Genomic DNA, 27968 nt, shown 5'->3' on the forward strand with positions numbered 1-27968 from the left:
TACAGTCAATTACCTGCTGTAGAAAGGGATTTTATTTTCCACCAAGCCTTGCACAAAAATCAGAAATACCAGGGTTTTACCCCTCTACCCAAATAGCAAAAAAAAAAAAAAATTACATTTTTTAGACAATCTAATTACAAAGTTGTTTCCCTCCCGGTAACCAACCAAACACATCGGAGGTATCTTATGTTTAGTTCAAACCAGATAACGTGAATTGACTTAAGTTCTGTGACTTCTCCTTCTAAACACGTTTACTACTATTTCCTCTAAGTCCCATCACTTATCAGCAGTTTGGATTCCAGAAGATACATTCAGACCTTTCAGTATTCAGCTCACCATCCACAAGACTGTTTCTCCTGTTGGTGGCCTGGTACTTATAGATGCACTGTGATTTCTTCCTTCCTCAGGGCAATTAAGAAACAGTTTCAGTTTCATGAGGCGCAAGGGCTTCAGGAAGCGTCGTCCCACATGGCCCCTGGAAATGAAACCTGAAATAGCAGGACGAACACAGCAGAGTTAGGAGCAAAGATGAACATTCTGCTTCAGCAAGTCAACTTTCTTAGTTACAACCAGAGTAAAATTCGCATTCTCACAAATGCGGTCTTACGTGTTTCTGTGCCCAGTTCTTTCATCTAGTTTCTGAAAACTCCAAATGCAGACACTTCACTATGGGTTGGCCCCTGTCAGCAAGGGAATTTGGGAAAGCAATTGCTTCGAATTTAGGTGCTACAAATAAGGATTTTCTTTTAAGGAAGAAGGGGAGACATGGTTGTATTCTGTGATTGCTTTGCCAAACTCATAACTGACATATTGTAAGTTTTACAAAATCTTACTGACAGGTAATAAGGACAAGAAAAAAAGAGCCTCATGCACCATGTGGACCGTAAGGACTTCACCTGAGGCCACAGGCCTCTCCAGCCATCCACTGGAACTCGGGACTAGCCCTGACTTGCAGTCAGAAAGTAGGAAAAAGAGAAAGATCAAGAAAGAGGAGGGAGAGAAAAGAAGAAAAACCAACGACTTCTGCTTCCTTCAAGGGAAAACACTTAGGACAGGGGGAAAAAAATACCCAACTAATTCTAGTGTATCGTTAATAAGAAAATCAACTGAGCACAGTTAAAAATGAAAAAAAGCATTTGGTCATATTACTTATTCTTGATACAACACAAATCATGAATGCCTTAGCCCTTGAATACTCTGTTCTCTGTGCCACGAACAGACATCCCCGACCAAATGGCCTCTCTGATCCTTCTACCACTGGCAGCATGTGGAACACTGGCCACTAGAAAGCTCCACCCCAGCACAGTCCCTTGAGGACTTCCCGAGACGCACAGCCAGGCACGGAGAGCCTCAGCTTCCACATGTTCTTCCTTGTGCCCCTTTCCACATTCACCCTCCTCCCTATTTACCAAAGCAAGCTGCACCTCACCTCACCCATCCCAAATCTTACAATGGCGCCTTATCCCAGAACGTGAAAAGAAAGGGATGTCTGAAATATCGGTGTGGATCTGAGAAAACAAACGGTTTCTAAAGACCGGGTAACACATGCAAGCAGGGCCGTTTCATCCTTGCTTTCAGTAAAATTGAAAGAGGGTCTTATGGAATTGTCAATGAACAGATCACTAAACGTGATTCAAGATTACTATGGGTATTTCAGCATATAACTTGGAAGGAGGTCTAAAATCTGAGTAGCGATGCCATAATGAAATTCCTTTCACGCCCAGGGTTTATGTGGCCCAGGTTTCTCAGTACTTTCATCGATAAAAAGCAAAAACTGGGACTTCCCTGGTGGCGCAGTGGGTAAGACTCTGCGCTCCCAATTCATGGGGCGTGGGTTCGATCCCTCATCAGGGAACTAAATCCCACATGCATGCTGCAACTAAGGAGCCCACAAGCTGCAACTAAGGAGCCCGCCTGCCACAACTAAGGAGCCCACGTGCCACAACTAAGGAGCCCGCCTGCTGCAACTAAGGCCCAGTGCAACCAAATAAATAAATATTTTTCAAAAACAGCAAAAACAAAGAATTACAATTGACATTGGACATTGAAAAGGTAAAATTTAGCTCAGCCAGTAAAAATCTTCCCTGCCATCCCTCAGACTGGAATTAAGAGACACAGATACAGCCAGCTGCAAAGCTAGTAGGAAACACAATTTTCTTCCCCCACGACAAGCTGCACAGTATCTTAACAACTCCCTTCTTTAAGTGACCACTGCTTTGTTACTCACTGAGTAGGAATTCTGTCCTCTAAAATCATACACTACCAGTATGACGGCAGTAAAGAATGAAATATCCTCTGTGTCTGGAGGACCTAAGCCACTTTGCCTCCGAGAAGCAGCCTTACTTCCAACCCAGGTGCAGAGCTCCAGGTAAGGGGTGTCTGGGACCAGGGTTCCACATCTACCTTCAAGGAAACAGGACCTTGCGGCCACTTTGCAGCCAGAGAAGATCTGACCCCTCTCCACACCCACAGCCCTGCTAGTTGCTGAGTCTATCAAAAACTGCTTCATTTAAACTTTACCTGAACTCAACCCTCCTTCCAAATCCTATAATAACTCCATCTTTTCCTTTGTTTGGGGACATGCCCCACGGCTCCTCTGGGGTCTCGCTCACTGCAGTGGGTCAGGAAACCTGATCTTCTCAGAATACAGGTTTGTTTCCTGTGACCACAGGCCGACTGGGCTACAACAACATGAACTCTGTCTCCTTCTAACAATACGTAATACTCAGCCATGGATACCCGAACTAATTCAAAAAACTCATGCCCCATGCATCTATTAAGAGATGCGTTTCCCATAGTTTTACTTTTATGGAATTATTAATCAAAATGTATCATTTGTTGTTTTCAACAACTTAGTACTATAAATTACAGCAGTGATAATTCCATCTACAAGAATTTTTCAATGGAACAATTTTTAAGTTTTAAAGAACTTGAAAATAGTTCAGTAACTCATATATTTTACAGCAGAATATAATAGGATAGTCAACAAAAGATTTTCAAGCATAAAAATACATTAATATAAATTTCTACGGTAGAAGTAGTATGGGAATACCAGTTCAAAGAGAAAAAGAAAAAATGTGAAGGTTCTCATTGTTAAAGAGGGCTTGTATATTTATTCTGTAAATGGATGATGTGGGTATCAAGTAGTTGTGACATTTGTATTTAACTGGATACATTTAAATGGCAGTTTAGGATAATGGCAGTTTTATTTTTAAATGTCGGTATTTTATTTCCAGTAATTCGGAATCACATCTTTTTCAATGATTTTGATAAATTTTAGATGTCAAGTTTAAACATGTAAACGGGGGGGGCTTCCCTGGTGGTGCAGTGGTTGAGAGTCCACCTGCCGATGCAGGGGACACGGGTTCGTGCCCCGGTCTGGGAAAAACCCACATGCCGCGGAGCGGCTGGGCCTGTGAGCCATGGCCGCTGAGCCTGCGCGTCCGGAGCCTGTGCTCCAGAACGGGAGAGGCCACGGCAGTGAGAGGCCCACGTGCCGCAAAAAAAAAAAAAAAAAAAAAAAAAGTGTAAACGGGGTACAAGAACAAAGGTGTTTGAAGACCCCTGTTCTAGCAGCCCAGTGCCTTTCCCCTCATCCCTCCCATTGTAGGATAACCAAGACCACTGTGTTTCGCCCAGAATATGTTCATGCCACTTTTATTGGTTAATGTAATAATCCAATTTAATTAAAAATTTAATTAATGCAAAAATATAGCTATTAAAAGAGGATTATATCTAGGAAAATTAGCTGAATGCTTTGGAAAGACATAACATGTTATTAAAAACAATTCTGTCAAATTAGATGTAGGTGGACAAGATGAGGGGAAAATGCTTCAAAGTTTTTTTGTATGTTCTTTCTCCACTTAAAAAAAGAAAAAACAGGGAATTCCCTGGTGGTCCAGTGGTTAGGACGCTGTGCTTTCACTGCCGAGGGCGTGGGTTCAACCCCTGGTGAGGGAACTAAGTTCCTGCAAGCCTCACAGCGTGGCCCCCCAAAAACACAAATAAACAGAAAAATATCTAAACCAGGAGTTGTATTCCAGTGTTTTCCAAGATTTCCTGATGATAAGACTCACCTAGGTCACTCGTTAAATATACAAATAAACAGCCCTCTTGCCCTGGATATTCTGACTCAGGAAGTCCAGACCGGGGACTTGGGATCTGATTTACTTGGTTATCTGTTTTGTTTTATAAAATAAAGGCTCAGGTGATTTTTCTCTTCAGGGAAATTTGGGGAACACCAGGAGGATTATGAATATGATTTATGCAAGAAAGGTGAGCTCCAGTCAGTAGATTCCCACTAAAGAAAAGGCCTTTGGCTCTATCAGAAAGAAAAAGGCAAATGAATGCACATTTATGCTTTAACTGAAAATGAAATACTTATGTGTCCTTTTTTATTATATTCTTGCTTTAAGTGACTTTTTTGGTTAACAGACCACAGGGCCCCTTTGCATGGACTAACAGGGCACCTACCCCCTACCCTGATAATCCAGCCTGGGAGAGCACGGGCCTTCCCTATCAAATGTGATCAGCTATAAATTAAAAGAACTGACCTCTTTATACTCTTGAGGAATAAACACATAAATAAGACAAGCGATAAAACCATCTTCTAGCTAAGAATTCCTGAGACTTCTCAACTCCACCTGCAGTGAGCTTCTTCTGGGGGCACTTGCCCAGCACACAGGTCACTTCCTCACCGTACTGACCCCTCTACCTCTCCTGGAGCGCCTCCCCGCTCCTTCCTCTCCAAGCACGCTGGCCTCTCTGCTGCCCCTCAAACCGCCCAGGCTTGCTTTCCCCTTGGGGCCTTTGCTCCAGCTGGTCCCGGCATCTGGAAAGCTCGTAGCCCAGACACCTCCTTAGCTAACTCCTTCCCCTCCTCCAAGTCTGCTCAGGCCTCTTCTCAGTGAGGCTCCCCACACCTACACTGAGTCCTGCGACCCACCTGCTCCCCCCAGCTCTACCTTTGCTTTTCCCACAGCCTAATCCCCACTTGTCATAGGCCACAGAATCTGTCCATTTATTATCCATCCCTATTGTGTACTATTTGCCTCCACCGCTAGAATGCCATCTTCACATGGTAGGGTTTGTGTATCGTTTACTAATACATCCTATCCTAAGCACCCAGAGCAGTGCCTAGTACATAGTAGGTGCTAAATAAACAATTATGGGCTTTGACTAAATTCCAAAGTTTAGAGAAATGCAAAGATGAACAACAGGTGGTCGCAGGGCGTGGAGGGCCCAAGGGTGCTTGGAAAGCGCTGCACACCAGTGTCTCGGGAGCACAAATCCCACTTCTGCCTCAACAAATGCATGCAGACCCTTACTTGCCAAGGACCTCTGGGAATGAGTAACAGCTTGAAGCCTAAATCTGAAAATGCCTAGTGTAACAGTTTTTCAGAAATCATCTAAGACAACCATCTGGGACAGGGGAAAAAAAAAAAAACTGGAACTAATTAAGTTAACACCTTGAAAATATTAATACATTTCAGTGGGAGGTAAATTGTACACGACTTAGTCTCTAAATTAGAATTGGGGCAAAGAATCCAAACAACTTGTACAAGGTCGAAGGAGTCTTGTGAGATCCAAGTTTAAAACAGAGGCAGCATTCCCACTATCTATTTAGATAACGAAGAAAATCAGGTTAAAAGGAGATATCATTCCAATTTTCATTCTTCTTATTAACCTAGAGCAGGGGTTGGCAATTTGCTTTCTGTAAAGAGCCAGAGAGTAAACATTTTCATCTTTGCAGGCCTGACAGTCTCTGCTGCAACTCCTCACTTCCGCTGTTTAAGTTCAACAGCAGCCACAGACAATACAGGAACATGTGGCAGTGGCTAGGTTCCAATAAAACTTTATTTACAAAAAACAGGGTGGGTGCATTTGGCCTACAAGCAGCGGCTTGCTGACCCCTTGACCTAACTAAAGGTCAGCCAACATCTGTTACACATAAGATGTGAGAAGTTTCTGCTTTTGTTGAGCTGCGTGTTTAAACAAGCCTCTTAACCACTCTGGGCTTGGTTCCCCATTTGAAAAACTGAGTAGGATGAGATGATGATCTCCCATGTCTCTTCTAAATGTCAGCTTTGGTGACGCCTAGACAAAAGCATTGCTGGCTTCACTGGTCAGTTATACTCATCTGGGAAAATTCCCAGACTCCGTGGTACAGAGAGTCTCGGCTCCCAAAAAAGCCCACAAGCATCTGTTCTCGTGGTTCTTGCGGTCGGTGCTGTCAAAATCCGATCAAAGTCTCTGACTAGCAAGTAGCCTGTTTGTCTAAACAGAGACACGGCAGGTTGAAGAATTCTGGTTGAAGAAGAGTAGCAGCTGCAGCAGGTCTGCGGCTTGAGGAGGCCCAACTTATGAAGTGATATCATTAGTACGTGCCAAGAATCTCTTCTTAACTTGCATGGAAAACCACCAAGTTCCACTTCCTTTCACGTGAAGACCAACACGACGGATGCCCAGATCTTGCTGGTCAGTCCTGAGCGTGAAAGGCAGAGGCCAACTCTTATCTTGGGTTGTGGAAACACCCGAGTTTTATTTTCTTCTTTTTCCCTATCTGCATTTTACTTTTCTACAATGACATGTACTTTTCTGTACACTTATTAGAGATGAGCTGGAGGTCAAGTGACTGAAAATAAGCCACATTAGAAGAAAAATAGAATTTGGGGATGAACCGCATTTCCTGCTTCAGAAAATTTACCCTGTCCCCACCTGGGAGCGCTCTGATGCTCTTCCAAGCAGACAAGAGGCTTGGGTTACCTGGCTGCGATGTTACTTTTGATGATGCTAAGTGGCCCAGGTGCTACACGTAAGTGGCACAATGTACCAATATTTTAGTGGATAAGTTAGAAGACAATAACTTTTTTAATAGAACAACTTAATTGAGATGTAATTCACATACAATCCACTCATTTAAAAGGTATAATTTAACAGGTTTTTTAGTATATTCACAGAACTGTACAACCATCACCACAAGCAGCTTTAGAACATTTTCATCATCCCAGAGTAAACCTGTACCCATCAGCAGTTAGTTACTTCCCATTCCTCCCTACCCCAACCCTAGACAACCACTAATCTACCTTCCGTCTCTGTTGATTTGCCTATTCCGGATATTTCGTACAAAACAGAATCATACAATATTTGATCTTGTGTGCCTGGCTTCTTTCACTAAATATAATGTTTTCAAGCGTCATCCATGTTGTCGCATGTATCAGTACTTCACTCTTTGTATGGCTGAATAACGTTCCACTGTATAGATAACAAGTTTTGTTTATCCGTTCATCAGTTAAAGGACATGTGGGTTGTTTCCATTTTTTATTATGATCCATGCTACTATAAACATTCATGTACACATTTTTGTGTAGACATATATCTTCATTTCTCTTGACTGCATACCTAGGAGTAGAATTGCCGGGTTATATGTCAACGGTGTATATAATCTTTTGAGGAACCACCATACTGTTTTCCAAAGCAGCTGAATCATTTTACATTCCCACCAGCGATGTATGAGGGGTCCGGTTTCTTCACCAACACTTGTGATCCTCCATTTTTTAAATTGTAGCCTTGCTAGTGGTTGAGTGGCATCTGGTTGTGGTTTAATTTGCATTTCCCTAGTGATTCGTGATGCTCGGCATCTTCTCAATGTGCCTATTGACCATGTATATACATACCTGGAGAAGTGTCTATTCAAATCTTTGGCCCACTTTTTAATTGGGTTATTTGTCTTTTCATTATTGAGTTGTGAGAGTTCTTTATATATTCTGGATACCAGTTCCTTTAAAATATTAGACTTGCCAATCTTTTCTCCCACTCTGTGGATTGTCTTTTTCATTTTAGTGGTGGTGTCCATTGAAGCACAGAAGCTTTAACTTTGATGAAGTTCAATTTATCCATTTTTCTTATGCTACTTGTGCTTTTGATGTCATATTGAGGAGGCTTTGACTAACTTAAGGTCACAAAGATTTACTCCTATATTTTAAGAAATTTATAGTTTTAGCTCTTACATTTAGGTCTGTGATCCACTTTTGTTTATGGTGTAATTAAGGGGTCCAGTTTCATTCTTTTGCAGGTGGCTATCCAGCTGTTCCAGCACCATTTGTTAAAAAGATTCTTCTTTCCCTTTCTGATTTGTTTTCATACCCTTTTCAAAAATCAATTAACTATGAACATGAGGTTTATTTTCTGGACTCTCTTCAGCTGTGTCCTTCCACATACTTAGGTCTTCTGTATGTCTTCCAGCAGCATTCTGTCATTTTCAGAGTATAAGTTTCACACAGAAGGCAATGCTTTAAAAGGTGCCTTCCTGGGGCTTCCCTGGTGGCGCAGTGGTTGGGAGTCCACCTGCCAGTGCAGCGGACACGGGTTCGAGCCCTGGTCCGGGAGGATCCCACATGCTGCGGAGTGGCTAGGCCGTGTGCCACGGCTGCTGAGCCCGCGCTCTGGAGCCTGTGAGCCACAACTTCTGAGCCCACGTGCCACAGCTGCTGAAGCCTGTGTGCCTGGAGCCTGTGCTCCACAACGGGAGAGGCCACCGCAATGAGAAGCCCGTCAACACAATTAGAGAAAGACTGCCTGCAACAACAAAGACCCAACACAGCCAAAAATAAATAAATTAAATAAATTTAAAAGGCACCTTCCTAGTTCCCACCTCTTATACACAAATGAAGAACTATGGTCTAAGCACATAGGCTGTAGCTGACTAAAAGGACCTGGAGAAGTCTAGGAAGAAAGTCAGCTCACTCACCTGAAGAGGATTATATCTGAGTGTTTCCACACTGTCTGTGACACGACTTTATCCCAATGAAAAAGAGCACTGGTTCTCATCCTGGCTGCACATGAGAATCACCTAGAAAGCTTATAAAAGTCATGGGGCTCAGGCTATACCTCACACCAATTACACCAGAATCTCCTGGGTCATCAGATTTTTAAAACCTGAGGTAAAAACCACTGACTAAAGTAGTGACAAGAAGCTTCAGTGAAGTTTTCTTTTATTTATTCATATTTATTTATTAGTTTACAGTCTACCTTATTCTGGAAAGGAATTAAACAGACTGACAAGAATATATAAAATACATTAAAAATGAAGAGAGAAAAGCAGGGGTGAAAAAAAGCAAAACAAAGGTGAAGACATAAAATGGAACCTAGAATGAGACTACAAATGAATACTGCGATAATCTACACTTGACACACAAATTTGGGAAGCAGGATCAGTATCACAATATGGCCACAAGTACAAATATCCTTGACAGTAAGACCAAAGAGGAATTTGCCCAGGGAGCCCCACGGTGAGAAGAGTGGGTGATGCAGTTCCGCATGGGTATCTCCTGGGCTTACGTGCTGAGTCTTCGGCTGACCTACCTCTTTATAAATGCCATTACTAAATCTAGCTTAAAAATACGAATAAAAGTAAAGTCTGAAGAATCAAGGAAGAACTTTCAAAATGTGAAAAACAAAAGCCCTATGGCAAACTTCCCATAAAAAGACACAGCTACCTTCATCTAGGTTTAATACTTTGTTTTCTTCCATCAAAGCAACTATAGGCCAAATAAGAAAACACAAACTCCGTGTTTTTCAATCAGAACAGTAGTAAAATCTGCTTGGATGAGCACATGCGTTCCCACCTTGGTGATCCCGGTACCTGAATCTGTTCGCTGCAGGGGTGGCTTCTATGTTAAATTCGGCCACCGGTACCCCCCGGGCAGACACCTCGGGGGCAAACATGGCGGCGGGGTAGACCACCGAGGAAGTTCCCACCTACAGAGCAAACAAACGGAAACGGACAAATGACCACACCGTGGAGAGGAAAGAGCTTTTCAGAAAACCTACCAGAAACCTGGGCCAGTTTGTGGTGGCGGGTGTGAGGACAGCTAAGCTGGATGGGATAAGTGGAGAGCGTCTGAGGGACAAACAGGGAGGCAGGAGGCGCCCCTCTGGCTGACCCCTAGAATTCGGGAAGGACACGCGATACGAAGACAAGAGCTGCACACACGGAGAGAATGGCAAAGAAATGACTCGATCGTCACCCAAAGGGGGTTAGTTTTAGTTTTGCTTCTGCTCTTTGAAGAGATGCAAATAATCCATGTTCCTTTTAAGTTAGAAAATACAAAGAGAAAACACATACATGTCATTCATAATCCTACTTCTACCAAGATTATCACTGTTCACATTTTGATGTATATTCTTTCAGGTTTTTCTCTATGAATATATATTTATAAACATTCTTTACAAGAGCAGGGAGGCCAGACCAAGTTTTACAAGCCAGCTTTCCTTGCTTAACCGTCTATCAAGCACATTGATACTAGATTCAACAGTGGGACGCACTCAAGAAATACCGGCTGAATGAACACGCACCCGTGAGAGGCCGCTTCTGCTTTTAGAGATGTGTTAGGAGAATTTGAAATGTGCATGCTCTTTGTCCCATTAGTTCCACTTCCAGGAAATCTGCCCTCAGGAAATAACTTGAAGAGCCTGCTAAGAGCTACATCTAAGGACATTCATCATAGCATTGTTTTAAAATATCAAAGTCTGAAACAGCCTAAGTGTCCAACAGTGGAGGATTGGTTAACTATGTCCTTTTATATCCATACAGTGGAACACCACGCAGCCAGTTAAAAGATGACGTGGATTTGGACGTACGGACATGAAAGAGGCTAAGTGAACTGCTATGTGAATAAAGCAGCTTCCAAGCAGAACACACAGTATGAACCCACTTTTGAATTTGAATATGTCTACATCTGCATAAGCAAAGGTCTAGACCAGGGTGGGTAAACTCTGTGTAAAGGGCCAGATAGTAATTTTTTTAGGCTTTGCAGGCCATGCAGTCTCTGTCACAAATACTCAACTCTGCTATTATAGTGTGACAGCAGCCATAGGCAATACATAGAAGAAAGGGTATGGCTATGCTCCAATACAACTTTGTTCACAAGACGATGTACATTATCATAGTTTGCTCCCCTCTGGTCTAGAAGAGATCACACCAAAATGCTAACAGTGACTATTTTTGGATGGTGGAATTATTGGTGATCTCTAATTTCTCCTTTATAATTTTATACTTTTTTGTATTTTCTCAAATTTAATAACGAGCATGTGTTACTTTCAAAATCAGAACCAATAACATGCGCTTTTCATTATTTCTCTTCCAGGGGGGAAAGGCTTTGAGAAGCCCCAGACATGGTCTTCCATCGTTTCATATTTTGAGATCGTATCTTACTCACCGTTTCTTAGTTTTTCTGTAGGGCACCCCCCGACTCTCAACACACCCTTAAGAACAGGAAGGAAGGGAGGGAGGAGGGGGAGAGGAGGAGAAGGAGGGGAAGAGGGAGGAAGGAAAAGAGGGGGAGGGAGGGAGGAAGCAACCCCCACCCCCACCCCCACCCACCTGGCGTTTCAGAGCATCCCGGGGATCAGGGACGGGCGTGACCTACCACGAGACACAAGTCACAGAGGGCCAGCTCCCTGCCAGCCTCCTCCAGGATGGCAGCGTCCAGGTTTTCTCCAAACCACACCACGTGAGGTCGCAGCAGGCCCCCGCACGCTGCCTCTTCACACCTGGAAGAGTGTCATCCTTAAGCCAACCCCAAGACCTGCTCTCAGGAAGGTCTGCCCAAGTGGATCGGGGACAGCCAGGAGTTGCACCAGGGCCAGTCTGTCCAGGTAGGTCACTCTGAGCCTTCCTATCCCCCATCCCTTCCCTCCAGCCCACATGAGCTTGTCCTGAAGGTGTAGCTCTACCTGCCCTTATGAAGTTTCTGTTCTGTCTAGACGCATTGGGTTGACGTGCTGGTGGAGGCGTTTCAGCCAGCCTCGCTGTCCTCCTTCTCAACAGCTGTCTCTTCCCCAGCCGCTTCCCCACGGTCATGGGTACGGTCGTGCTCACGGTCAGCCAGGCCCAGGAGGAATGTATTGGGCTGAGGTTTGCCTCTAACACATCAGCTGCTTGCTAATTTCATCAGTGACCTCCTTCTTTCTTCTCTCAGATTCACCTCTCTCTTGCCCTGTCTCTAGCCAAGTTCTCTAGCGTCAATTCCTAAAAATCTCTCACCTTTCACTCGCTACTATCCCAGGTCATCTTATCATTTACCTTCTAAAATAATCTCCCCCAAACACCATTTTCATCATATTAATCTCCCACTCAAGATTCTTTTAGATCAAAACTTTCAGATCAAAACTTCAAAATTTAGTAATGAAAACATTCTTTTAGAGCAAAACTTTGAATTTAGTAATGGAAACCCTTATTAAGAAAAATAAAAAAGGTTAAGTCAACCAGGGAAATACTAACATAATGCTTTTTAGAGAGTAACAATGTACTTTCACATATTCAGTGCTCTGATTAGTCCTGCAGTAAAGGAAACATACTTTAACTTTGTTCAATCTGTGCTTCCGTATTTATTTGAGCACATGACATCTTTTTTCCAAGTAATGCCTATAACTTCACACAGATCTAGTGCTCTAAGAAACACTTTTGGAAGCGCTATTTTAATGTCTAGTTTTGAAAAACTGACATACAAGTTCTTTGTTGTTGTTACTCTACCAAAATTCTATTTGGCCCTACAACTTCACCTTTGCAAGACCTCTTTCTGCCTCCGTGGCCCTGGATTGATAACTGAAGATTAGGAGGAGGACGGAGAGGGTAGCAGCCGAGGCTTATGGACCAGTTAGTCCCGGGACGCCAGCCTCTACGCTTCGTATACACTGGTAAGTGTCTACCACATAACAGCTGCTGAAACTTTCAGACCTGAAATGATCCTGCCATAACACACAGGAGAAAGGGACGGGACAGAAGCACTTCTCTTAAGCCTGGCTTGGTTCACCTTTTGTCCTTTAGCCCTTGGCCTCATAGATCAGGGCTGGTTTCAGCATTTGCACATTGAAGAGGCATCTCACCAAATGAACTTGGATTTTGACTCCTAATTTTCTTTTTTTTTTTTTTTTTGCAATCTGGAACACCAAATACAGATCAAAGATTTTTACCCACCGGGGAAGTTTCTCCACTGGGATTCTGGCATCTTGAGTTTCAGGTTCTGGAGCCCTGAAGTAAATAGTATCAGAAGAGAAAGAACGTCACTGGTGTAACCGAAGAACAATGAAATAAGATAACCCAATGAGACTGTCTCTTTGCCTGGCGTATATGGTACAAAACTCTTAATGAATACACACTGACTTAGGAGGGTACTAGGAGGATGGACACCAAACAGTTGATTACCACTGGTTCTACCTCAGGAGAGGGAATTTGTATGTGGGAAGCGGGTGGAGTACCTGTTGTGCTAAGGAGAGTTTCATGATTTGCATATGGTATATGTCATCCTAGTTGGAATCATCTGCAATGACATGATGTTAATAAGTTACATGGATAATTTATACTGATTTAAAATAGCCAGGTAGAATTTTTCTCAATATTCTGAGTCTACTCTTAATTTCTTGCCCTAATTATAATAATAGTAAATGTTCATCATAGAAATGTTGGAAAATTCAGAAAGATATATATAAAGAAGAAATCAAAATTGTCCATAATCTTACCACTCCTGTTAATATTCTGTTGTATTTTCTTCTGGACTTTTATCTATATAAAGATACATCAACATGGTGTGTTTGTGTGTGTGTGTGTGTGTGTGTGTGTGTGTGTATGTGTGTGTGTGTTTAAATACAAAGTTGGGATCATACTGTATAGAGTTAGATTCCGTTGTTTTCACTTAACATTGTAAATTGTGAGCAAAATACTTCTTTTATCATATAGCTGTACTGTACCCAGTTTTATTTCGCATAAATATCCATGGGCATCTTAGATGAATGTTCAATTTCTTCGCATTTATATTCAACTTAGACAAAACGACACACGTCTATTCTGTAGTGCAGTATAATTACCCTTTTCCTGATAAAGCTGGACAAATTGGACTCTTGTAATTCTCAGCCACAACTCCACAAGAGGTACATCGAGTTTTAAATAAGCTACCTGAAAAACAAAAGTTAAACAAGACTGGAATTTAGTATAATCAGGCTCAATTGTCTCCACGTCTAAAAGGGTACGAAATAACTTTGTTTTTATACATCGTTTTAACAAATGGGCCTACCCCAGGCATCACAGGGAACATAATAAAGGCATGCAGTACTACTGAACAAGCCAGAACATCTGCCCTCCTGGACTGCATAACCTGTAGGAGAGAGAGGCGGATGAAATAACTCACTGCGTGACTTAAGGAGCTCTCTGATTGCCCTGACGTTCGGGTGGAACTGAAGTAGTCAGCTGGGCAGAAGAAGCCGATCTAACCCTAAGGGCAGGATTTACTAAGTGTATGACTGATAAAGGCCCAATAGCTTGGGACGTGCTTTACAGAATCTAAATTTTGACTTAATAAAGCTTGAATCTTTTCTACAAAAGCAGCTCAATAAATAATCAACTAACAAACGAAGAAAGTAACTGTTAAAACTAGCAATGACTTATTGAGCTTAACCAATAAAAGGTGATCTCAATTCACTAAATAGTCACCCCATGCCCAGTGTTGAGCACGTCACACTGTGGTGGACACACACTGTTCCATTCTGGCCAGGACTCCTTCTCTGGGGAGCCACCTCTCCTCTATCCCATGCCAAGCTGACGGAGCTGTCAGTCACATCCCCAGATACAAGCTTGGGCACGAGTTCCAGACTGGTCCCATCGTAGCAGCCTATCCTTCTAGCAGTAGTGTTTGGTCAAAAGGGAGGTATGTGATCCAAGCAAGGCCATCCAGAGACTTATTTTCTGAGGAGACAGCTAAACTAGAGGGAGCCTGGAGCCCCACCGGGTCACTGCTTCTGGAAATTCCACAATTTGAAATGCCTTTCTTGGGAATGAACTTTTGTAGATTATTAAATGCCCTTGGGAAGAAATTCCTGCATACCCATTTATGCTCTTGTATGAATGAACTGATTAGATTTTCGGTGAGAGCAAAAAGGGGAGAGGATTAAGAAGAGGAAAGAGGAGGGTGTCGTTAAGCGCCGAGAAGGGAAGCCAGAGGGACCCAAGACAAGCTCCGCGGTGTCACAGACCTGCTGGGCTCATTGCAGCGAAGGTCACTGAGCTGGAAGCTCCCTAAAGGCTCGAGGGCTGAGCAGAAGCACAGCCTCAGCGGACAGTGCCGATCAGGGACACAGGGAGAGTAAATGGTTCCCCCGGGGATGCCAGGCCTTTCTGGAGCTGGATCCTGCTGAAGCCACAGCGGTTCAATGGCCCAAGCCTCCTGCTTCCCTCAGCCCAGCTTGGGGGGCTGTCTGGGAACATAAGGCCCCCCAACAGGACACCCAGGGAGGGGAGAGCACATAGCAGAGCGGGCGGGGCTTCTCCAGGCAGGGTGGTCCACATTCCAGACACCTGGGGTCTTGTTAAGATGCAGTCGGCCCAGCTGGGACATGGCAGCACCTGTGTTTTCAGGTCTGGTTCCCCCCTCCCACGGAAGACCGAGGGTCCCTCACCATGGATTTCCAGAAGGTTCTTGGTGCCAGCCTTGCGGTGCAGCTCGTCGATGTTCTGCGTGATGACCGTGACCCGTCGGCCCTGCCTGCCCAGCCGGGCCTCACACTCAGCGATGGCCAGATGACCGGCGTTGGGCTCCTTGCTCTGCACCACCTCCCGCCGGTAGTGGTAGAACTCCCACACCTGGGATGGGTTTCGGGCAAAGGCCTGAGGGGTGGCCAGGTCCTGGGGGGCAGAAAGGAGGCAGGGGTCAGGGAGGGAAAGAAGCTCTGATGCTCCAGAAGCTGGGCAGCAGGGCTGCTGCAGCTGGCGGGACACTCCCAGGGCCCCTTTGTTCTAAGCAGAGTGGCAGCTTTGGGAGGTGCCCACAGGGACACGTCCGTGTAGGTACATGTGGCGTGGCAGCCACAGGGCGGGGCCTGGGGCTCACGAGGGACCTTGGAGAAATCGGTTTAACTTCCCCAGTGATGACGCAGGGAGACTGCAACCTGTCTCATCTTCCACTCGAGTAAGTTACGAACGTGAAGTCGAGTAACAGGCGGGAAGGTAATTTAGTCTGGAATCCAGTTTTCCATGGAGCTCCACATTACAGGATGCCAAGCTCATTTATCCAGGAAGAAAAGTAAAATGCAAAATGCCCAACTGAGGTATAATGGCCATAGTTGAAAAACTCGGTTTTTATAACTATAATGATAGGTATACACACACACACACACACACACACACACACACAACTACACATATAAAAAATAGTAATACATTATAGTAACAGGATATATATAAAATACGTATTTTTTAAAGTGCGAGTCCTCTTCCAGGAGAGGCAAATCTCATCGAAGGTGGAAGAGCAGTGTGGTCCGTAGCTGTCTGGGGCTGGAAGCTCAGGGGAGGGGAACCCTTGGCAATGACTGAAATGTTCCACAAATAGATTGAGGCGGGGTTGGGATTATGCATTTTACTTTACCATAAAGGTCACCCTTCGACCTGGTGGTAAAGTCAGCCTGCATCGGGGGAGTGGATCGTCTGTGCCATCAACCCTGTACCTCCTTCCTTCCTGTCCCCACTTAGACCTCCGGTGGCCCGAAGCGGTCACAGGCAGCGCATGAAGCCGCAGCCCTGGAACACAGGTGGAGTCAAACCGTCGACTGACTTCTTTGGGTCCCCACAGACCCTGAGCTGCTTTGACAGCACCGACCACCCCTCTGGAAGCCCCTCCTGATGCCCGCTGAGCACCCCCGTCCGCCCCCAGCCCGCCCTGCTTCTCAGACCCAGGGACTGCCCTCCGCAGCTGCTCCTTCTTGTGAGACCCTAAGGGCCCTCTGCTCTCCTTTCTCACCTCCCTCACCTTTAAGGTGATGATCCCCAGACTCGCCCGGAGGGCAGGAGAGAGGTGACAAGACATCCTAAACATGTGCCAGCCTGAGACATTTAATCGGGGAAGGAAGGGCAGATTCATTAACCCTTCCCTCGGTAAGAAACTACCTATGAAAGCTGGAAGTCATGCATTCAAGTAATTACTCATGATTGCCTTCTTTCGACCAACAGAAATCTACTAAGCGTCTACATGTGCCAGAGTTCTGGAAGCTGGGGATAGAGCGATGAAGAAAACAGGCACATTTCCCTGCCCTCCAAAACTAGGGATTTCCTGGGCCAGGGGGAGGGAAGGAGACTGCCTACAGGGGCCTTGAGGGAATATTCTGGGGCACAGAAATGTTCCACACGGTGATCCTGGTGGTGGCTGCACCACTGTGTACATTTATTAAAACTCACTGAACTGTACACTTATACTGGCGAATGTTATTGCATGTATGGGGTTGGCCAACAAGTTTGGGTTTTTCCCAATATATTATACCTCAATAAAAACTGAATTAAAAAAACTGCATGCCCCCAGAGAACTTACATCCTAATGACCTTCATGTAAAGTTTTGAGCATCAAGGCCTGAGCCTTTAACAATTCAACACTGTTTTTCACATGAAAAGTTCAGAGAAACTTTTTAAAGATGTGTAATTCTTAATTTCAACATCAACAGAAAAGTAATGAATTATGCTAACCAAAGTTTTCTGGTTCCACTTTAGTTACTGGAAGAAACCCAATTGTTATCTGAATAAGTGCAGTCAATACATGCCTAGAAAGAAAGGAAAGAGGCTGCTTTGCTTAAATCTGAGATCTTAATCCTACGGACCGTGTGTCGATGCCAAAACAAACACGACAAAAGGGTCATGGTAAATCTCAAAACTTTCCTCTCTGGGTGTCAGGAGTAGGTAGAGGTTCCGAGTCAAACACTATTACGGCTTCATGCAGAAGAGCCTCTCGCTGTTGTGGAGACATGACTAACCTGAGCTTTCCATCTTCTCCAATAACCTCCCGCTCCTCTGAAAGTCGGTACCCCACTCTCGGCACTGACGCCAGCCCCTGAAATGATGACTATGTGCTTGGCTTTTGCAAAACACTTCCGGAAGTCAGCCATACCTAAAGAGGGAATAAAATCTTGGTCAATTCAGTGTACCATTTGGACATTTACATCCCAAATCAACTGCCTGTATTTTGAAACTTGACCTTGCGTGAAATTATACTTTAAGATGAGCAAATGAAAATCATTCTCGTACCATGAAGACGCCCCCAGGCACCTGATGTGTGCGTGTTCAACGTCTTAAGAAAGAGACAGGGGCTTGGGGCGCACAGCACTGGCCCTGCATCCCACCCCATCTCCCGCAAGCGAGATCTTCTGGGAATGACTGACCCTCTGCTATCCTGGGTTTCCTCGGCGTTTCACGTGCACGACAGTGCCTTCCGTGAAGGGTGGCTACTATGAGGATTAAAAACACTGATGCGGGCTTCCCTGGTGGCGCAGTGGCTGGGAGTCTGCCTGCCGATGCAGGGGACGCGGGTTCGTGCCCCGGTCCGGGAAGATCCCACGTGCCGCGGAGCGGCTGGGCCCGTGAGCCATGGCCGCTGAGCCTGCGCGTCCGGAGCCTGTGCTCCTCAATCGGAGAGGCCACGACAGTGAGAGGCCCGCGTACCGCAAAGTAAATAAATAAATAAATAATTTTTTTTTTTTTTTTTTTTTTTTTTTTTGTGGTACGCGGGCCTCTCACTGTCGTGGCCTCTCCCGTTGCAGAGCACAGGCTCCGGACGCGCAGGCTCAGCGGCCATGGCTCACGGGCCCAGCCGCTCCGCGGCACGTGGGATCTTCCCGGACCGGGGCACGAACCCGCGTCCCCTGCATCGGCAGGCAGACTCCCAACCACTGCGCCACCAGGGAAGCCCCTAAATAAATAATTTTAAAAATTAAAAAAAAAACGCTAATGGACGGGGATGCACCTTCCTTCTTAAAAGTAAAAACAAGCTTGTGTGTGTGTGAGGACTGACCTCAGGCCCGCTGGACCCCAAAGCATTCCCTTCCTTTCCAAATTCACTTCCCTTTGAGGATCTTGCTAATCCCAGCTTCGCTTGGCATCACCACCGGGGTGAAGGTGAGGGCCCCTCCTCTGTGAATCAATGCTCTGTCCCAATCTGGACCCATGACCTTCTCCTTTACAGCTCGAGTAAGAGCTGGTCTTTACAACAAGACGTCCCCAGAGACTTGGGGTAACGGAAGGGAACTGAACACAGAGAATATAACACGACAGCGGGGAGTCGTGGTCACAGCCTGTGGCTTGCGCTCCAGGATCCAAGGCCTAACCCTGCACCTCCGGGCATCCTCCCGCCTGACCTCAGACCAACAGGGGCAGCAGCCCTCCTGCCGTGAGGGCTCACGGTGCCCAGGTGCTGCACCAAGCACTCGATGAGCATCACCGCCAAAGGTGGACTTTGGTCCTGAAACGAAATGTCATCCATCGCCAGGCTTGGAACTGCTGTTGTTTCTCCGAGCGGCAGACATGAGGCCGAGAGCAACGCCCTCTCTCCCGGGCGCCGCGGCTCTGCAGCCCTCGTGCCTGGGGTGAGGAAACGCCACGGCCCCGCAGGTCAGGCCTAAGCAGTGCAGTAGAGCTGAGCATAAGCTGCGGGGAAGAGACTTCCTCCAGTGCCCCTACCCGGAGAAGCGAGTGTGGACCAGCGTGGCCTGCGGCTGGCCTGAGCCACGAGGGCAGGGTCTGCCGAGCACAGGTATCTTCCAGGAGTGGCCAACCTGCGCTCAACCTGCAGTGGAAGCACGTTCCTTGGCGGATGGAGCAGGCTCTCTGGTCTCCCTCGGGAGGAATGGCAACCGAGGCTAATCAACCCTCGGACTGATACAGCACCCCTGAGACATGGAACAGGCGAAGGAGGAAGGGAAGGAAGACAGTGGGATGGGGGCTCACAGACAACAAAGTGAACGTTAAAGGGAAGGCGACGTCATTGTGCACCCCAAGCTGGCGACGTGTATCTTACCAGTTTCTCATACTTGATGGCTCCTCCAGGCAGGGCGGGGACCTCCTCCCCCTTGTAAGCTCAGAGCTGCCTCTACGGCTAGCCCAGGACAGAGAATCTCAAAAGAGGCTCCAAATCCCTCCTCCCCTTCCCTTCCTCCCTGACGACTGGCAAGAATAAACAAAGGATAAAAGCAGAGCCTCGGAAACAGAAGATGCAGAGGCTCCGGCCCCCTCTCCCGCTCGGTCCTGGAGCCCTGGGACCATGCTTTCAGCAGCACAAGCTCAAAGGGATGAAGACGGTCTAGGCACACCGTGCCCCTGGGTGTAACCAGCCCGGCGGCCTGCCAACCGCACTAGCGCCCTGCCTGAATTCGCACCCCTTTCAGAGACAGACCAGCGTGAAGAACAGGGCCCACGAAAGCTGTCCAACCAGGAAGAATTCAGAAAAAGAAACCCAGTCTGGGTGGGTTAGAGGTTGTAATCTGATCTAATCTCCTGAAAGAACAAGATGCTCAATAAGAAAATACATCAGTACTTTTCTAGGAACTATTTACATGACTCCTGGATTCAAAACCTACAAACATCCTTACGGACCTGAAGTTCACCCATAGAACTTTACCCTAAAGGTCTTTTCTACCTCAAATGTAAACTCTGTCATCCTACTGCTGAAGAGATTCGTAGGTCAGAGCTGACTTGCAGGTTTTTGTCAGGTAGAGATACAAATCATTTCTGTCTAGTAGAAAATTTAACCCCATAGTACCCATAGCATGATCACTAGCTTTCTTGCCCTGCCGAGAGGTGAGGGGTTTAAAATACAAATCATGTGTGAAAAGCTTAAATGCAAGCATTCTGAAGAAGCAACAGAATGTCTTAAATGGACTTAACTTGGCTACTGAGAGATAATTCTGACGCTGTCCTAGAAAGGGCTTCCTTAAGGACAACAGGACAGAGCGACTGTCTCCACCATCCTGCCCCGTACCCACTTCAATACAGACATTCCCCCTCACAGGGCAGGAACTTTCAGGTATTTCAAATTCCACTGGAGATGAGATGGCAGGCTGCCAAGACCTACTTGAGCTTGGACGAGCCATTGTTAGGCAAATCTTGGTTTGTATAGAGGCTGGAGGCTTCAATCCACAATACAGCTGGGAAAGTAAACGGCTTGGGACAATCCGGAGAGGTGGCATCAGGTTCTCTGCGTCCCACTAATTATGGAGATGGGCTTTAGAAAAATCACAAAGAGAAACAATCAGAAAATACTGGTATTTCTGCAAATATATACATACACACATACACATATATGCAAAAGAATGCCCTTAACAAAAATCTTCTGTAGCAATTTTCAGGGTGTTCATCCTCTAAACCAGCTGTTTTCATTGTGTGTTCTCAAGCGCTCCTAGGTGCCCAGAATAGTGGTTTACAAAGTATGGTCCCCAGACCAGCATCAGCAGCACCCCCTGAGATCTTGCTAGAAATGCAAAGTCATGGGCTCCACCCCAGATCCACTGAATCAGGGGCTTTGGCAGCGGGGCCAGCGGGGCCCAGCTCTGTCTCCGGGTGATCCTGATGAGCGTGCGAGTTTGAGAACCACAGCCTCAGAGACTTGGGAAGGGGTCAGATGGGAGAACTCATTTGAAACACAGCTTCTGATGCTTTCAAAAAGGTATGAAGGGCTTCCCTGGTGGCGCAGTGGTTGAGAGTCCGCCTGCCAATGCAGGGGACACGGGTTCGTGCCCCGGTCCGGGAAGATCGGTCCGGGAGGATCCCACATGCCGCGAAGCGGCTGGGCCCGTGAGCCATGGCCGCTGAGCCTGCGTGTCCGCAGCCTGTGCTCCGCAACGGGAGAGGCCACAACAGTGAGAGGCCCACGTACGGCAAAAAAAAAAAAAAAAAAAAGGTATGAAAACCACTGGCTTCTCAACTTTGCATCAAAATATAGCTTCTATGAGAATGTAAATTCTGAGAACTGAACTAGGCAGGGAAGATATGCACTATGACAACAAATAGGGTTAAGATGACATCGTCTCAAAGAAACTTGTGAGTCTTCAAGCACATTTAGTAAATCTTTACCTATCCGAGGAGTTATATAAAAGAAAAACAGACACAGAGAAAGGTAATTTTCAGATCCATGACATCGAAAGGGTAACTGACATAGCTGACTTCTATCTAGTGGATCACATTGTTGGCAGAACTCAGGATTAAAGGTCTGTATATACAGGAAAAATAGAAAAATAACACATTTCCCCAAACTTTCCAATCCCTTTGGAGGACAACCTATCAAAAACAAATGCATTTTCCCTTTGACTTAGCACTCCCAAGTCTGGGTATTTTTACAACAGTGAGACTTGCACACATCCAAAATGACATATCTACAGGGCTGTTCTTTAGACTACTGTGATGAACAGCAAGAGACTAGAAACAACCTACATGTCCATCTGCAGGGGATGAGTTCAATAAACAATGACACAGTCACAGTATGCAACATGGCTGCTATAAAAAAAGAATGCACGTATGACTCTACGTATATGATATTCTGGACTAGATAAAACTATGGGGACAGAAAACATATTAGTGGCTGCCGGACCAGGGAGGAGTGAATACACAAAAGGGCACGAGGGATATGGGGGAGTGACAGAATTGTCCTACATCTTGATTGTGGTGGTGGTTACATGACTGTGCTGTCACAACCCATAGGACTCGGCCCTAAAAAAGGGTTAATTTTACTGCATGTAAGCTGTAAAATGGTTTAAAGATAAAAATAATGGGTTTCAGTTTTGCAAGATAAAAAGAGTTCTGGGGAATGGACGCACAGCAATGTGAATGTACTTAACACGACTGAATCGCACCCCAAGTAACAGTTAAACAACAACAACGACCCAAATGAACAAAGTCTAATTCAAAGTCTAATTGAATGTGATTTGCTGGTTGACTCAGTATTTATAAGCAGACAGCTCGCTGGCTTCAGAAGTGAGTGTTGATATCAGTAGAGCAGAGGGTATTCAGAGAGGTTAAAAATAAATGCCTGGAAGATGAGCCTCAAAACTCTGTTCGTGCCAAATCAGATTATTTCATTCCATAAATCTTTCCAATGTTCAGATTTCACATGTTAAAAATAAAAAACAGAATGAGCTGTCCCCTCTAATCTGATAGAGATTTCCAGAATAGGGGACAAAAGTCAGGTGTGAATAGTGCCTTGTAAGAGGAAGGCAGGGGGATACAAGTTATACCATAGTACTTACTTGCATTTGTGTTTAAAAAAAAAAATGGAAGAATTCCCAAGAAATTAGTAACAAGAATTGGGGTGAGAAGTAGGATGCATGGCGACAAGAGTGGAAGTGAGGATTTTCAACAGGTGTGTTTATATATTGTTTGCATTGTCAGTGCTCTCCAGCAAAAGTCTAGAAGACACCTGCAGCTGACCAAGTGCATGGACGGAGCTGCTCACGGTGAGGAACTGCAGGCGTCCCGGTGATGTGCTGGGAAGGATTTATTACAGGATTTGGGCTTGTGTTGGGTAAAGCTGGGGAGGGTCAGGAAGGAGGCTTTGATCTGGGTTGGATGCTGTCAGGAAAAAGTATACTTTAGTTGGATAATTCAGTGAGCGTGATCTAGGAGGAAGGAGTGAAGTGAGGCTTGAGCTGGGATTGGTCAAGAGGCAGCAGCCCTCCTATTAGCCAGGATAGGAGGGTGTTTTGCCATTTTACTGGTTTAGACAAAGTTCTTATTTATGTCTGGGTTCAGACCTAATTATGGACTTGTCTTATTTTTGTCCGGATTCATCGTGATCACAGGGTAGCCTTGCCTGATGTTGGTGTTCTGTGAAATTATTGATGTTCAACAGGCCTAGCAGATAGTGCCAGGTCTAAATCTGGAAGCAAACCAAATGTCTATCAGCTCTTAAAAGGGTAAACAAATTGTGATTCATCCATACAATGAAATCTTATTCAGCAATAAAAAGAAAAAACTGGTAATATGTGCAACACGGATGCATTTTCAAAGTATTACACAATAGTAATACGACAGTGGAGATGCCTGGCAGATACGACCTTAACCAAGTAACCAAAGTTAACATCACCTCACCAGTTCTAAGACATACTGACTTCATCTACCTCCTTCACACTACTTCATCTTCGTCTATAATATGATGCCATGAGAAGAGCAAAACGTCACTTGGGTGGTATTTTTCCCCAAAACGCATTAGCTCAGTTTAACTGTAAGAGAACATCAGACAGACCCCAACTGAGCAAGCATTCTATGGCAAAAGTGGCCAGTACTTTTCAACAAAGCTATCAAGGTCATGAAGGATAAAGACTGGGGACATGTCCCAGTTTGCAGACTAAGGAGGCATGACAACTAAATGCACTGTGGGATCCTGGACTGGATTCGAGACATGAAAAGGGACACTAGTGGCAACATATGAAGTCAGCCAATTAGTTAATGGTACTATATCAATGTAAACGTCCTAGTTTAGATCATTGTACTAAACTGAGTAAGGTAAGATGTTAACCTTAGGGGAAACAGGGTAAATGGTATATGGGAACTCTGTATACTATGTCTGCAACATTTCTATTAACCTAAAATTATTTCAAAAATAAAGTTGCTGGGCTTCCCTGGTGGCGCAGTGGTTGAGAGTCCGCCTGCCAATGCAGGGGACACGGGTTCGTGCCCCAGTCCGGGAAGATCCCACTATGCCGCGGAGCGGCTGGGCCCGTGAGCCATGGCCGCTGAGCCTGCGCGTCCGGAGCCTGTGCTCCGCAACGGGAGAGGCCACAACAGTGAGAGGCCCGCCTACAGCAAAAAAATAAAATAGAATAAAAATAAAGTTGCTTTCTTTTGAATAAAGGAAAGCATTATGCTTAGTGAAGGAAGCCAGACCTAAAAGGCTGCCTACTGTTTGAGACCATTTATATGATATTCTGAAAGGGCAAAACTATAGGTACAGAAATCACCTCCATGGTATCCAGGGACTGAGGGAAGGGGAAGGCAGGTAGAACCAGGGAAAATTCTATGTCTTTATTTTGTGGTGTTTTTACAAAACCCATAGACTGTGTAACAAAAGGGTGAATTTTACAGTATATAAGTTGCATTTCAATAAACCTCACTTAAAAACAAGAAGCCAGCAAACTTGCAAGCAAACAAAATGTCAACAAATTTTCACTGTAACCTGTCTCTGCTTTAATCAAAAAGACTGGACAAGTAGCTTGGAATTCTGAAAAAGAGAGGAGGTTAGAGAAAAATAGTGTAGTGTTGGTTTCCAGAACAACCTCAGGGGACAAGACCCTTTGCAGTCATGAGGTCAGAAGCAAAGATAGTGCCAAAAAAGGCCCCTGGCTGACAGGCTGCCAGGGGGAAAAGGTGGACAGGCTCAGATGCCCAGTGGCCAAGGAGGTCCACTCTGGTGGGCAGCCTGCAGACTGCAACAATGGGGATGCCCGACTATCCTGAAAAGCCCCCCAGTGCTTTATTTAAAGGAAGCGTGAGGAAAACAACTTGGCAGGATTTTCCACCAGCACGGGTGTAAGCTTCTGACAAACTTCAATGGATTTGGAAAAGCTAACTACTTGAACACCTCAATAACGGTGTAGCTATCTACAGTTTATGCTTTATTTTTTTAACTCTGGACAAATTTAAACATATACAAAAATAGAATAGTATTGCTAACTCATATGTATGTTCCCATCACTCAGCTTCAATAATTATCAAGAAAAGGGGTTTTTCTCAGATCCAGCTGAGGCTTTAAGACTTTGTCATAGATGATAAATGTTAAACTTGCCCATCTTGATGAACACTGTAAAGATTAACGTTCCCAAAACTGCTTCACTTTACTAAAAGCTCCTTCTATGTTGCATGAAGTTACTTATGTATTTTGTGCTTAATATGTTCCGTTATTTCTCTCAAAGATGTTTGATTGCACTGTTGCTTTCTAATATTTAAATCTGGAGACATCAATTTGATCCAGAAAATTATTTTCTTCCTCTGTTAAGTTTTTAAATGTTAGAAAACATTCCCACTTATTTTCAAAGAATTCTAGACCAACTCTTGAGTAAACGGTCATATTTTTTCTTAGACATGAAGGTAGGATTTTTAAAGTCATTAAGCATTTAAAAGGATTTAAGGATTTAAAATCCAGTCAACAAAGGCATCAACATAAAGCAATTGACTATACTGCTATATGTACAGCTCTTCTGCATGAGCGTCTAAATGGTGGGTCTTCTGCTGGATAGCTGTGAAATGAAGGCAAATCTTCCTTCTACTCTGAACTTAAGTACTGAATTTGTTGCTAATTATAAAGAGTTGTCAAAAATTTGAGGTTATTAAGAAGGAGTTTTTAATTAGAATTGACAAAATTAAGACTTGTATTATCTGGGTAAAATGTTATTAACTTTTCATCTAAGTTTTTCTATTCAAATATTCTCATTATTGAGTAATAATAATTACTTTCACCATAATACTGGACTCAAAATAATAAAATGGAAAAAAGTTTTCCTTGCTCATGTTTCAGTATTTCCAAAAACCACTAGTATCTAGATTGTTTGTCTAGGAAATGCAATGAGCAAGTACTTTGGGGGAAGACAGCTTTAGTTCTCAACGTATGTGAATTACAATGTCTATTGACATACACATATATCTTATATATATAAACATATATATGCATATAAACATACTCATGAATTGTATACAATTAAAATACTTTTACATATGTGTATTCTTTTTATTTCAAATCTTTTATCATACTAATTTATTAGTGGAGTCTAAGTTTTTCATGTCTATCTGAAGTAATGCATCAGTGAGATAATTTTGGTCTTGTGGGTTAAGGTCTACTGCCTGTTTTATTAGTCATCACAAGATTTTTTTTTAATGAATGTAGGAATTGTTTTGCTAAATTTTCCATTAACTTACAAGATGCTCTCCAAGTCTCTCAGTAAATGTGAAAACAAAGGAGAGATTAAGAACAAAACGTTTACACGTTTTGGAACAGTGCCACCTGAAGTTTATCTCCATGATTGTAAATGCTCAGAACATAAGTCTGTTTTCAAGATGCTACCTCAAAGTATTCAGCAGAAGCATCCTCTGTGTCAACATTTATCTGCGTTTCTGAGGGATCAGGGTGGGCAGTGGTTCTAGCTTCTGCAAGCTCACAACCCGATTCAAGTGCAAAAGCAAATATCTGGGTGGTGGGGTGGTAGGGTAGAAGGTCCCCACTGTGCTGAGTCAGAGGAGGAAGAACTCAGGTTATCTGGTCCAAAAGCCCTCAGGGGTGAAAAATGCCCTGGGTGAAGCCACCAATTATCCTGCCTTGATTTTACATTCAGGTGGGAAGAAAGGCCTCAGGAGAGAAGAACTCATTCATCACAGTCATTGGGAGCTTTCTGGGTGCAGGATAGGTTCCCAAACACTGATACTACTCCGGGTGAATGGCAGTACCTACTTAACCAGGCTTTCTTGTGAAACTGGAAACTCACCTACCCAATTAGAAAAAAAAGAAAAATGTCTCAGGTTCCCTGTTGAGAAAGGGGGCACCCCACCAATTCTGAAAAATACAATAAATGTAAGGTTATATTAGGAATTCGAGGGAAAAAAATTTACAGAACATTAATTTAAAATACATGAAAATGGGCTTCCCTGGTGGCGCAGTGGATAAGAATCCGCCTGCCAATGCAGGGGACACGGGTTTGAGCCCTGGTCCGGGAAGTTCCCACATGCCGCGGAGCAACTGAGCCCGTGCGCCACAACTACTGAGCCTGTGCTCTAGAGCCCGCGAGACACAACTACTGAAGCCCGTGCGCCTACAGCCCGTGCTCTGCAACAAGAGAAGCCCCCGCAGTGAGAAGTCCGCACACCGCAACTAGAGAAAGCCCACGTGGCAGCAATGAAGACCCGTCGCAGCCAAAAATAAATAAATTTATTAAAAAATAAAATACACAGTAAGTACATTACAAAGGAACTGCAAAAACTTACACAGTTGTTCACTAAATACTTTTTGAACACCTATGAGCTAAATAAATGCACTGCTCTAGCCCCCAGGTATCGACACTGGCAGACTCACTCCCTCTCCCCTACTACCACCTGCTCTTGTCAAGGTCACCAGCCTTGCTAAACCCAAGGCTCCTACTTGACCACCTCTCCGAAACCACTTCCTCCTCCCGGCTTCCAGGCGCCATCC

The 27968-nt window shown here is 44.7% G+C and overlaps 1 protein-coding gene across 3 annotated transcripts; it reads right to left on the reverse strand.

Annotated features, from left to right (window-relative positions):
* On the reverse strand, positions 1-27856 carry SIRT5 (sirtuin 5). Of its 3 annotated transcripts, XM_065884816.1 has the most exons (9): positions 27852-27856; positions 20877-21009; positions 17788-17921; positions 15451-15676; positions 13867-13954; positions 12980-13033; positions 11430-11553; positions 9644-9759; positions 1-488 (listed from the first exon to the last, which is right to left on the reverse strand). In XM_065884816.1, the coding sequence occupies exons 2-9, from the start codon at positions 20989-20991 to the stop codon at positions 413-415; spliced, it is 933 nt and encodes a 310-aa protein (XP_065740888.1). In that variant the 5' UTR covers positions 20992-21009; positions 27852-27856; the 3' UTR covers positions 1-412. The 3 variants fall into 3 exon arrangements, with proteins under 3 accessions (XP_065740888.1, XP_065740887.1, XP_065740889.1); XM_065884815.1 differs by lacking the exon at positions 27852-27856 and having other exon boundaries at positions 20877-21032; XM_065884817.1 differs by lacking the exons at positions 12980-13033; positions 27852-27856 and having other exon boundaries at positions 413-488; positions 20877-20991.
* Positions 27857-27968: the final 112 nt, after the last annotated feature.

The sequence above is a fragment of the Phocoena phocoena genome, chromosome 10 (genome assembly GCF_963924675.1).
Source record: "Phocoena phocoena chromosome 10, mPhoPho1.1, whole genome shotgun sequence".
Classification (NCBI taxonomy): Eukaryota; Metazoa; Chordata; class Mammalia; order Artiodactyla; family Phocoenidae; genus Phocoena; species Phocoena phocoena.

What these genes read in the sequence shown, in the direction of transcription:
- SIRT5 (XM_065884816.1), bottom strand. Translation starts at nt 20,991, where the DNA reads ATGCCACCTCTCCGGATTGTCCCAAGCCGTTTACTTTCCCAGCTGTAT. An exon ending in AATGGCTCGTCCAAGCTCAA is followed by an intron (nt 17,922 to 20,876) that starts GTAGGTCTTGGC and finishes TTCCCTCTTTAG; the next exon opens with GTATGGCTGACTTCCGGAAG. An exon ending in GAACCTTCTGGAAATCCATG is followed by an intron (nt 13,955 to 15,450) that starts GTGAGGGACCCT and finishes TTTGTTTTTCAG; the next exon opens with GTAGCTTATTTAAAACTCGA.